This window comes from Aythya fuligula, chromosome 15, assembly GCF_009819795.1.
Source record: "Aythya fuligula isolate bAytFul2 chromosome 15, bAytFul2.pri, whole genome shotgun sequence".
NCBI lineage: Eukaryota > Metazoa > Chordata > Aves > Anseriformes > Anatidae > Aythya > Aythya fuligula.
In genome coordinates, this window is record NC_045573.1 from 7048335 (window position 1) to 7060666 (window position 12332).

A 12332-nucleotide genomic window follows, 5' to 3' on the forward strand; every position below is an offset into this window, starting at 1 on the left:
TAAAAATGCTTCTTTACTGATGGGAAGAAAAATACGAAGAGTAAAAAAGAGTAAAACTGGGAAGATACCATATTAGCTACTTTTTGGTGGAATACATCTTAAGTGTTCTCCCAACCAAGTCATTAAAACTACAACTGATGTTATCTGGAAAAAGTTATCTGGAAATCCTCACCCCCACTGCTAAAAAAAACATTTTTTGAAATGGAAAGTGAAGAAATATGAAGGTTAATCATACAGGTCTTAGATTCAGAAAAAAAATAAAATAAAAAATAAAAAAAAAGAAAAATTATTTTGATAACTCTAGGTCTTTGCTAGGTTTCCTCACATGCTCCCAGTTCAAGATTTGGGATGATTCATCCCAATATATATACAGTCCCTCAAAACTATATAATATTTCAGGCATAAGGCTAAAGGATAAGAAATCTCAAATACACATAACAGAAACAAAGGAATTTTTAAAGTATTCCAATATTCCTTATTAAAGGAAAGCGCTCCACATCTCTCTTGCGGAATAAGCATTACAAGAAACAATACAGAAGCAAAGTAATGCTTGTTTGTCTCGTTTTTAAAAACTGTAAAGCTTTTTAAAAGATAAGTTCTTTATAAAAAATATTAGCTGGTAGGGTTACAGTGATAAAACATGGGATTACAGTGATAAATTAAGATGATTAGCTATTGAGATGAAATGATAAGAAGTAACTGTCAGCCAAAATACTTTTGTTTTTATGTTATACAAATATATTTTTTTCAGATGCTTTCTGCATCTTAGGTTGAAGTTTTGAAGCACAGTGCCATAGAAGCAGCCTGGTAAATGACTTTTTATCACTACTTCCCCTTCGTAAAAACAGGACTTTTCAGTAGATTTTCTTTTCTCCCTCTCTACTATCCATCATTCTTGACATCTGAGATGATTTAGAAAAATGGTTTTTATCACCTTCCTCAGCAAATGGGCAACATGGGAGAGATGCAATACCAGAGGTGACCTTTACCTTCTGGTTTAGTTGACATATACATGATCAGTAGTCACACATTCTCAGGTTCAACACTTGGTCATTCTTCCAAAGTGTAACCTTCCTAACATCTTAACCCTGTGCAGTGCTTGAAAACACCTGTATATTTGTTTATTTGCAAGATTAAGAAACTGTAAGTATATCAGAATCATGTTTTAAACAGACTCTAATCTCCCCTGAAATGTATAGATACATTTGTACATGTCTTTAACTGCATAAATTTACTAACAAAATTTAAAAAATGGGGTCAGGGGAGAGGGAGACTTTCTTCTCTTTACACCTCAACTGAAACTAAGCTCATTTATGGCCATAAGGAAGCCCATTGCACTTTCCATCAAAGTAATTACATTCTGCCTATTTAAAATTATCTCTTGCATCCACAGAAGATATTCATCATTTCCTGACTTAAATCGCTACATGTGGTTGCAGTGTACAACTTAAAAACTGATAGATTTCATTTTGTAAGTGTCCACAATGTAGTGGTAAAGGAATTATTCCACCTAATATTTAACATCTAGCAATACTGCCATGAAATACTATACATACAGAAAGCTGCTACAATCTGAAGGTTGTTTTTTCTGTAACCACTCAATAAAATTTGACTACTGAAACACCTGTTTACTAAATTAGAGAGGCATCTTCCTCGAAGTAGTAAGGTGCCTGTCAGCATAAAGCAAAAATACTAGAAAGCTGCTAGTTTGAAAGCAAGACTTAGACCTGTGTTTAATTGTTGTAAATCAAGCTGTCTCCAACGTATACCACATTCATCTTTTCAATTCAATTATTTGAATTGCAGTTGTTGTTGCATTTCCATATTGCATGACACAGCAGATTTTTCTACAGATTCTGATCTATGCCATCACACATTTTCCTATCCCTTGATCAGTTGCAGCTGTTAATAGGACACATACAATGAGCAATGAAATAGAAATGAAGAGAAACAAAGATGTAAGCTAGCTTTGTTTAGGTAGCCTCTAAGCTTGTAGACTGAATAAGGTTTTTTCCTTGGTTTTACATGCAGCACTTTGAGAACATAATTAAACTAACCTCCTTTTGTCGAATACACTAATTCATTGGTTTGTTAGATTAAGATATCAGTTAGACATCTGTTCATCTAACTAAGTAGTCACAGAAACAGGAAAAAGGTATCTTATACTGCAAAGTTTTGGACAAAAATCTTCTCCCTGTCTCTTCCTGATGTAATGTCTGCTTTTACTTATTTTTTCCTACAATACTCAGAAATATTACCAATCATTGCATCTTCAAAACAAAAAGGAACTCTCACATACTTTTACTTTCTTATATAGCTGTGCCAAATTTTAGGCTGGTATAAACATATGGAACAACTTTCCTGCTCGAACACTGTGTTGAAATACTTCAGCTGCATTTCTCTCAGATGTGTGTTAATGCCTCTTCCAGCCAACATACTTACTTGTTTATCTGTGCCAAGAACATTCCCTTCAGTGCATAGAACTCAGCAGTCATCTCCTTGGTGAAGTACTTCAAATTAGTTGATTCAATAACTTCAAGACCCTGTTAAAGAAGTCTTAGTGAAAAAAAACTTTCTAAAACTCATGTTTTTCTTAAAATTAAAATACCATTGAAAAAAAAAAAAAAAAAACAGCCAAAACATCCTCTTGAAATTTCAGTAGAAGATAAATGAATAATAAATAGTATGATTTTCCAGTATTTTTAGTTAAAAAAAATCTAGACTAACAATTCAATTCTAAGTCCCCGATGTTCTATGCAAAACTATTAGATAGTATGGACAGCATTCAGGCAATGGGTTACCATTGCCACCTTGAAGTTTGCTGAGCTTATAATCATATGTCAGGGTTTTCTGCCTACAATCACATTTTTTCTCCTTCCTTCCAACTCATTTTCACTTAATGTGCCAGCACCCTTCACTCATGAGTAAGTCACTCAAAAGCTTCAATCTAGTACTTCAGTCAGTGGTGCAATTGTGCTGTCCTTTTGCAAATCATGTATTTTCAAAGTCCTTTCCATTTGTCTATTTGGTAAGATTTCAAACTACATACTTCCACTTTAGTTTTTATTTGGTTAATTTTTTTTTAAATACTCAACAGTATTCAGTTCAAAAAGGACAATGTCTGTCTTTGACTAACAGCTTAATACTAGACGTGGTAAAACATGACCAACAAAATTCTGGCCCTGTTCTGTACACAGGCACTTTATTTAAATCAATACATCTGACATCCCTTATAATCCTCAGTAACAACTTCAGAGATAAAGCTACCATACCTGCATACATTCATTTTTGCCCATAACTCCAGCCAACTGAAGGTAACATTTAACTTGCTGGCGAATCTTCTGAAAGCAGTCCACGATGGGTACGGTTGGAATTGTATGAATGCGACTCAGTATATCCAGAGCTACGTTGACCAGCCCTTGTTTTCGAGCTATCTTTCCATACTGGATAATTGCTGATGCAGAAGCATGAACTCCCAACATAGCATTATTGGAACTAGGATCATGTTGAGAACTATTCTCATATGCAGTTACAATGGCTAAAGACAAAACATGAAACTTCTGTCATTATAAATGAAACCATACATACAGCAAAACCTTACACAATGCATAGGAAATTATGACTTAATGGAACACTTAAATGGAAACCGAATAAAAACAACCTTGTTAAAATCCAGAAGATTATTGCATATATAAATCAAAAGAATATAAATAACTTATTTCAAACAATGTGTTGTCTGGAAAATTACATGATGAATGCATGCTGGACCAGGCAGTTTTACCCTGGTAATGATGTTGTCTCCACATGAAAATGCTGCTCCAGTGGGATAAGTCATCTGACACAATAGGTAACCTGTTCCTCCAGGTCTTTACCACAGTCTTCATATCATGTAAGCTGTTGTTCCTTCCTAGATTAGTTGGTTGCAATCCTGCATTTATTTGGGCTGCTTCTTGAAGTTCAATTATTTGCTGTGCTGCCTGGAAAACATTACACAACCAAAGTTATGCTAACAGACAGTACAATAAGTGAGCCAATAGAAAAAGATCCTTCTGAGGAGTCCACTTTTAAATCATAAAGTAAAGATAAAATTATGCCATTTGGGGTCATTAGTTGCACAAATGACCATTAATCATTCTAAGCATGGGGGGGGGGGGGGGGGGGAACAAACACACAAACAAAACATCAGAATGCAAATTTCACTCAACAAATTGGTTATTGAACAGAAATGCTGTTGAACAGTGTCAGCCATTGAGTCACCAATACAGAACGTATACCAATGGGAGTCTATATCTAACAACCAACCAAATTATTTTATGAAGTATATGAATGTGACAAAGTACTTTCCTACACACTTGCAAAAGGTCACTGCATTAACTTCAGGCTCCCCTCCTCTCCAGTTCATTTCAGGAACACCTCATTCTGACAAAAGCTAAATGCCCTGGTTGCAGACACCACCAACCTGTGGTTAATGGGTTCTTTCTATAACGCTATGAGTTTGCTTCCAAGGTTTCACTTGGGGAAGCAGTGACATGTCTTTCCTTAATGCTAGGCTAGTAAGATCAAAATTCCCTCATTCCTTCTTTCATTTAGGAAGCAAATGCTTTCACAAAACGGTAGCAATCAAAAGAAAATCAAAACTTTTAACAGAACCTACTAGCATAAATTCCCTAATCACGATCTCAACTCTTAACAGAAGCTTGAATGTGCAGCAACTGTGTGTACTCCTGAAATGATTAAGACAATCTCCAAAAAAAACTTAACTGTGAGAAATCACTTAGGTCAAGAATGCTTTTTTTTTCCACAAACATCTACTACCCTCAAATTAATGAAAGGAACAAACAGGAGGTGGCAGTAGCCTCAAACCTACTAAAGTCAGCAGACATTTTGTTAAACTTCAACAAGTTGAAGAAGAGGCCTGCAAACTTTAATGGAATTTAATTACCTGTAGTACAATAAAACCAATGTAGTATTCTCTAAGCTACCTCCCTGCCAGATAACAGTTGTATTCACTGTTAATCAACCAAATAAGATAACTACTTTAAGAAAAAAAAGCCATCGAAATTTACACAGTGAAATCTCTTGAAACAAAATAAATTAAACAAAGTAATATTTTCCTACAGTCATCTCAGTATCAGCTCTCACAATAGCTTAACCTTCATCCTACACCCATTCATCACATAAATTTAATTTTCTCACAGGTATTTAATCACATACTATCTGATATTAAAAGAAAGTAATTACCGCAGTGCAAATTCATGGCTGCATTTGTACCTCTGTCAGTCATTGCCTAATTTATCATTTCTTCATGAGGGATATATACATATTAGATTATTTAAAAAGCTTATTTTAATTGATATCTGAAAGCATTTAAATGCTTTATTTAGCAATACTAACCCTTTCATGCTGCAGATATTGCCCATCAAGGGGAGAAGAAATTCAAAACCATCAGTGAAAACTTATCAAAAAGGAATTAATTTAGTCAAGAAGTCTTCCAGTCGTATATCAGCTCAAATAAATGAAACCTTGTACAATTATTTATATCTTACCTATTTCTTGACAGCTGCTTCTCAGTATGGAGAATTTTTCTATATTCATTCACTCTGTCTGATGCATCAACATATATTAAAAAAATTCAAAAGCCTGCTGTGTAAGCTCTACCCGCAAGTACAACTTAGTAGAGGTACCTTAGATCATGTGGATTTACGTACTCATGAATCAAACCAGACCTGACACACAGGGTGAATTGTGTCTACAGAATTACAGAAACCTCTAGATTACAAAGAACTACGGAAGTAGTATCCTCTGCATTTCTGTGGGTAAGGTTCATTCACAGTTCTCTGAGCACTGGTCCATCAAGAAACGCATCCCCCATTATCACATCTCAGATCATACTGCACAGAGATATCCCACAGTTTCCCCCTTGGAGATGAAAGGCTTCCTCCACTGTAATGAGAGCTAATCTTTGACAGATGCTTGTTTATCAGGATGCCTAATGAGGGATGCAATCAGCCCTTCAAACAAATTACTGGCATGTTTATTCCCAATCACATACTGCATGACAAAGTGAACACAACTCTCCCCCAGCCCCACTTCCATGCTCTGGGGACAGCTGCACAATCCAAATTGGAAGACACTAGGTTCCTTTTCAAGAAGCTTCTGAAAGCATCTCAAAGCCAAATCCCATTTCTTAGAGATGCATTTAGGCACCTACTTCCATTTGATTATACTTGGCAATAACATCCACTCTCAGAAGTTCTTCTCTTACAGTTGTGAATTACTTACATAATTAAATCCAAGAGAAAGCAAAAGGGTAAGTGTTGACGTTTCATACATTTAAAAGGGAAGAAGTTATCCATTTTTGTTACAGTGAAATGTGTGAAAGGACACAAGCCATACATTTTTCACCACGTTACATGTTATTTCATCTCTTGTAATTAGTAAACTGCATATTCTGTGTGATATCAAAGTTGTACCAGCTGCTTCACAAAAATATTTCTGGAAGTCTGAAAAAAGAAACAGTCTCAGCAAGTTCTCACAAGCTCTTCCTGACAGGACAAGAAACAAGTCTTCCCCTAATTTTCTAAGTGGATCATTTCCCTGAGAAACATTTATGCCAAAGAGAAAGACTAAAAACAGAATTTAAGCATATCTGACGAAGGTCACCACTGTCTCAAATCTTTTAGCTGACCTACTCATAAGTGCTCTCTACTATACTGGAATTAAAATGAGCCAATCAGTTGGAAGCAGTAACCTCTTCCATCAGCACAAACTTGTAAGGCATGCAAGTAAAGACGTGTAGGCACAGCGTATTACTGGAATATGGCCTCCCACTCAGACCAACGACGTTTTATTTCCTGTAGCAGGTGTCAGACTAGCTGAGGGGAGCCATAGTAACTCTGCCCAATGCACAAGGTCTCCCTGACTGTGAAACAACATGATCTAGCATGGGAATTCTTCATACCTTACTTCAAGATTTTAAGTCAACGTTGATCAGAACTGCCAAATGACCTAGCCAGACAACTAATAATGCTGCAGACCAACACATGAACCTTTGAGGTACGTTAGTTTAACCAATACAATCCACTCTCCTTTACACCAGAAGTTGTATACCAGTCTCTCCCTGTCCAATAAAACATCACATAATTTGGAGATTACATTCCCTCCCGATTCCTTTCCCTAATGCTCTTGATGGCATCTGCTACATTCCCAAGGCCCACTAAAAAAAGAGAAATAACGAATGCACCAAACTGGGCATTTTATGTACAACAGAAGCTTTCTTTCCATCATTATTTTCAACACCAATTTGCTCACAGAACTACACAGCAGGCTCGACCTGCTGTTCTAACTTTCCAACCTGAATGCCCTTGAAGGAGCTCAGAGGGCACACCAACCAAAGTCATCTGAACATCTTCAGATGGCTTCATCCTGCCATAAAAAAGGAACAGACAAAACCATTTCACAGCCTTACCAGTAGAAAATAGCTTCGGGAATGGCAAATCAGAACATTTATCAAAATAATATGAAACTGACAAAAAAAAAAAAAAAAAACAAAAACAGTAAGGTTTGCATTTCCCAGAGCTTCATCTGAAAAGTCCTTCACAAACAACAGACCCTTAAAGCCTTCTGGTTCTTTGACCCTAATGCTTAAGCCACAGGGATGTTCAGAACTTGCTCAGCAATAACAGCGTTTCTAAATACGCTTTTCCTTTATAGGGCATTGACATTTAGCATAGTTTTAAAAATATAAAATAAAAAAAATTACATGAGTGGGTTACAATTGACAAAATTCCATACTACATTTAACACATTTTCAAACTAACTGAAAAGAACACTTTGGAGGTTATTTCAACATTTCCACAAGTAATATAATGTAATAATATACCTACTCAAAATGGATCTTACTTCAAAACCCACTGAATGTTCAAGAACTCCAAGTACCACAGCACATTACACATTAGCCCACAAAGAAGGCTGAGCCATTTGTCAGTTTTTAAATAGCTACCTCTGTACGCCACAAGCAGAGCAGATTCAGGTGAACTATAAAGACTTTCAAAGGAATCCCAGTCAAAACGCACATTCCACATTTTTTAACAAAGAAATATCATTAGTAGAAACTAATCAGTACTATGCAGCAGAGTATTTTATACTCACGGTTATTAGAAGTCCTGAGACCTGGCACCAGAAAATAACTGATTCAAACAATGCTGAATTCTCACCTGGAGAAGGGGAGTGTGGACATGGGAGACTACGTGAGGAAGCCTTCTCCACTCCCGAATTGCCAGACTACTCGCCATCTCCACCAGGCGCTCAATGAAGTTAAGCTGCTGCTCTTCTGGATGGCAAATTGCTAAGTATCCTCTGTACATGTTCACTTTCCAAGCCATCTCTTTTGGACAGCTCAGTTCCACCTGGTAATGCAAAAAAACCCTGTAATGATTATTCGTCCTAAAATGCAACAGTTCTGAGCTTTTTTTTTTTTTTTTTTTTTTTTTTAAAGATTTCTTAAACAGGTTTACTTTTTGTTTTAAAAATACCACACTAAAATATCAATGTTTTTCATTAGAGGAGCTTAGGCACTCTAATAATTATTCGTAAGGGCAGGCTAGCAAATAAATTGCAAATTCAGCACAAGCAGTGCCTTCATATAGCCTGCTGTTAGGGTATTTTTACTCTGACAATGGTAGAGTAGCTCAGAGACAGCTGAGCAAGCTGAAAGCAGTCTTGCAACAGGAGCATGAAGCTCACTGCAAACCAACTCACCCCATAAAGAGAAAAAAGATGCTTCGCAGTAGATAGTCTACCACCACTGAAATGCTTCAGGAGCTCCAGAACAACTAACGTCAACTTCTCACTTAAAAGGATCCCGTCCCTATCTGTCAGCACATTATACCACCATTACACTCCCTAACTGCCTCCTCTAGGATATAACTATGTTGATGAGAATAAAAAAAAAAATTATCAATTGTTTAATAATCTACAAGTAACCTTCCCATTTATGTCAAAATAATTTCTGAGTACAGGTGCAAAGTCAAGTGGCAGTGATGAAACAATTAAAATATAATTTTAAACTATTTTCTTAAAATCCTGGAAAAACAGAAATATGACAACTAGAAACAGCAAAGCACAATTGTTTAGCAACTAGATTATTATTTTACAGTAAACATACACGTAACTAAATGCGTAACTACTCCCTATCTGACACCACAGGCCTTAAATCCAGAACTTATTTGGTTTCTCATTTTTAATCTTCACATCAAATTTTTTTTGCCCTGATATGCAACACAGAAATTCCTTTACATTATCTCCATGTTGATATACTGTATCTTAAGCATTACAATTGGTTTTTCTGCTTATCCTCAACTGACTTTTATGCCTGAGCCAGCAGAGAGAAACTGCCAGGTAGCAACCTTACACTTACACAGTGAAAATAATCTCTTTTTTATTACATTATGTACTGGATCATTAAACACAGTGGCAATGTGAGCAAATGGAAATGAGTCTTGGGTCCTATCAAAGGCCACATGGTATTTTAATAGCTCAACTTTAATAGGTAGATTATTAAAAATGTTTCCCAAAGATTTATGAAAACTGATGCCATCTTTTCTGACTCTTCTGACCCATGGATCAACAATGAAGCTTCATAAAATCAAAAAAACTTGTATGCTAAGTATTTAAAAACAGACGCATTAAAGAATACCAATAAAATTGGAGTAACCATTGTAGCAGCATAGAAGCAATTATTCTTACACATCCGAATATTTATGCAAACACATGTCCTGACACTTCTTTTATAAGAACCTGAGTAGAACCAAAAAAAAAAGCTCCATTTATGGCTTCAGCAGCATCTTCTCTTTACTCAATTAGTGAATGTCTCATTACTGAAAATATCTCGTGTAATATAACTGCTTCTAGAGCATATCAGCAGTTACTCGTGGTTGTCATTTCTACTCAACTCAATTTCCAAAACCAGAACCTATCTGACATGTTCTATTTCATTCTAACTTAAAATACTGTACAATGTAGTTCTTATTTTAGGCTTTAAACGTTTTTCAAATACTATCACTTCTATAATTACCCAGTAAAGTCGCATACCTTAAACACAAAATACCAATGTTTAAAAGAGAAAAAGAAGTTAATTAAAATGTAAATATGACCTATAGGGTCATTGTTGTAGCTGTAGTACAGCTTGCTACTTACAGATTTAGCTTCATGTGGCCTGAAAAATGATAAAATTCATCTTTGGAGACAACTATTTAATTAGAACCATCAGTACTACAAGTATGGGAAAATTCAATTTCAAATGTTGCAGTGGTTGGACACCCTTAATTTAGGTTCTAACAAAAGACAATGCTGCCTTTAATTAATTAAACAACTTTTTCAGTTTTCACAGTTTACCTTTTAAAAACAAAACATACGGACTGCATACACCCGCTTTGCCTTCTGACAACAGGCAGTGTTATAGAAGAATAAATGCTACATTAAAAAAAACGTAATAGTCTGATTTTGAAGAAAGGAAGAAAGACATGCAATTTGACATATTTATCATGCAAGAATAAGTTGTCAGAATGAAGCATGACATTAGGATATTCTGTATACAGAAACTTAATCCTGCAAGGTACTGAAATTAAAGGATGCTCAGCATTTTTCATGTTTTATCTTTTGCAACTATTATGAAAGTAGACAGCCAACTGACAATTTGACATGCAATATTTTTAACTGCTGGATATTGGTTCAAAACTTAAACAGTAATGATGAAACAATAAAGCCCAATGAAGTGAGGGACTAATTCTCCTGGCTAAGTCTCTGCAACATGAAAAAACGCTGCCTAAGGCTCTGCCCAGAGCTTTGTCAGTAAAATTGTGTTTTAAATATGCAATTTGCTCCCTTATTCCAAGCTCTGACATCTCTAGCAGAGTAATACCAGGAATGTCACAGTATATACCAACAGTGCAACAAAGATCAGCAAGTTCCTTTCTACTTGTGATTTAATGCAGTGTTCTCACCTTTCAGCAATTTGTTCTACTGCAATCAGTCCTACGTCTGATTTACGTTTCTACATTAACTAATAAAAGACAAGTAACTCTACTTACTATGAAAAGAAGGTGTATTTTCTTAAAAATAATAGTTTTAAAAAAAAAATAAAAAATTCACTCTTCTATAAAACAGTTATTTGGCATACAAAGTTAAAAAAAATAATAATAATAAACCCAGAAAAATCTACTGGCAATACAAATACAGAAGTCTGTCACGACTCCCAAGAAGCCTGAGATGGCTGCACGGCCCTATACTTTATAGGGACCTCAGGAACAATAACCATGGGCCGATCCTCATGGGATGGTTCTTAAACCAGTGGGAAAAAGATGCCTAAGAGAGGGTAAAATGTGGAAGACTTCCTCAAAATTCGCTCTCAGATAGAAAAATATCTACCTATGTATTTTCTGTCGCATTGTCTCAGAAAATAGGGGCTATTTATGCATGTTTACCTAGCCATTTTAACTTTATTAACAGGAAGGAAAAAAAGAAAAAAGATATTACACTTGGAAAGAAAAGGATCTTGAAGATTTTGATCTTTTGATATATTTTCTATATGCAGTGTGCCCCCTGCCTTCAAGCTCTCTTGTAACAGGCAGAACTTTATGGAGCATTCATTCGTCAGGCACACAGCGCAGAACTCACAGTCTCATGAGTGAAACCCAGGAAAGGACAAAGGAAAGGTGAAATGTTTTACAAATGCAAGTTGTTTAGCAAAATGAATCACAAGCGGAACATAATAATGAACTCCATAATGAATCAGGAAGGTCAACAGCAGGAAAGCACAAACCATGTCTTTTATCCGTTACCAAAGGAGGAAGACAACTACTTCACCTGCTACACACAAGTTCCTTAGTTCCTAACTAAAGCTAACTATGGTGCTAGTTTCTAAATGCTATATAACAGGCAGGGCATATCCCTGCTACTTCAGATGAAAACTGTGCCCGGGGAGAATGTAGCATCTCAATCCTTGGAGATACTGGAACTCCACTAGAGTAGACAGCCTGATCTACTTGAGCCTTCTCTGAACAGACCTCCAAAAGTCCCTTCCAACACAAATAACCCTAGGATTCAGTAAGCCTGACATTAAATTATAAAAATATAGTTATCAATGCATTAAAACTTTGAGGAAGCTTTGAAACATAAGAAACATACAAACTTGTGCTTTGATTCCACATATTATGAAATAAGGAAAATATGGAATGTGGAAAAATCAAACAAGTAGTACTCTGTCATAAACGCCTATTTCACCAAATCTGCATAACATTACGATAATTACTTCTAGCACGAAACCTACCACA

General features: G+C 35.8%; 1 protein-coding gene across 4 annotated transcripts in view; it reads right to left on the reverse strand.

Moving 5' to 3' along the window:
* The window catches only part of TRRAP (transformation/transcription domain associated protein), a 90366-nt gene that overhangs the window by 22512 nt on the left and 55522 nt on the right, over positions 1-12332 (reverse strand). For 2 of the 4 annotated variants that reach the window (XM_032197384.1, XM_032197383.1), the window contains exons 58-61: positions 8217-8408; positions 3782-3977; positions 3273-3538; positions 2443-2543 (exon numbers count right to left, since the gene is read on the reverse strand). In XM_032197384.1, coding sequence (XP_032053275.1) covers positions 2443-2543; positions 3273-3538; positions 3782-3977; positions 8217-8408 — 755 coding nt within the window. Of the gene's footprint in view, positions 1-2442; positions 2544-3272; positions 3539-3748; positions 3978-8216; positions 8409-12332 lie in introns of all 4 variants that reach the window. The other 2 variants (XM_032197381.1, XM_032197380.1) reach the window with 1 other exon arrangement.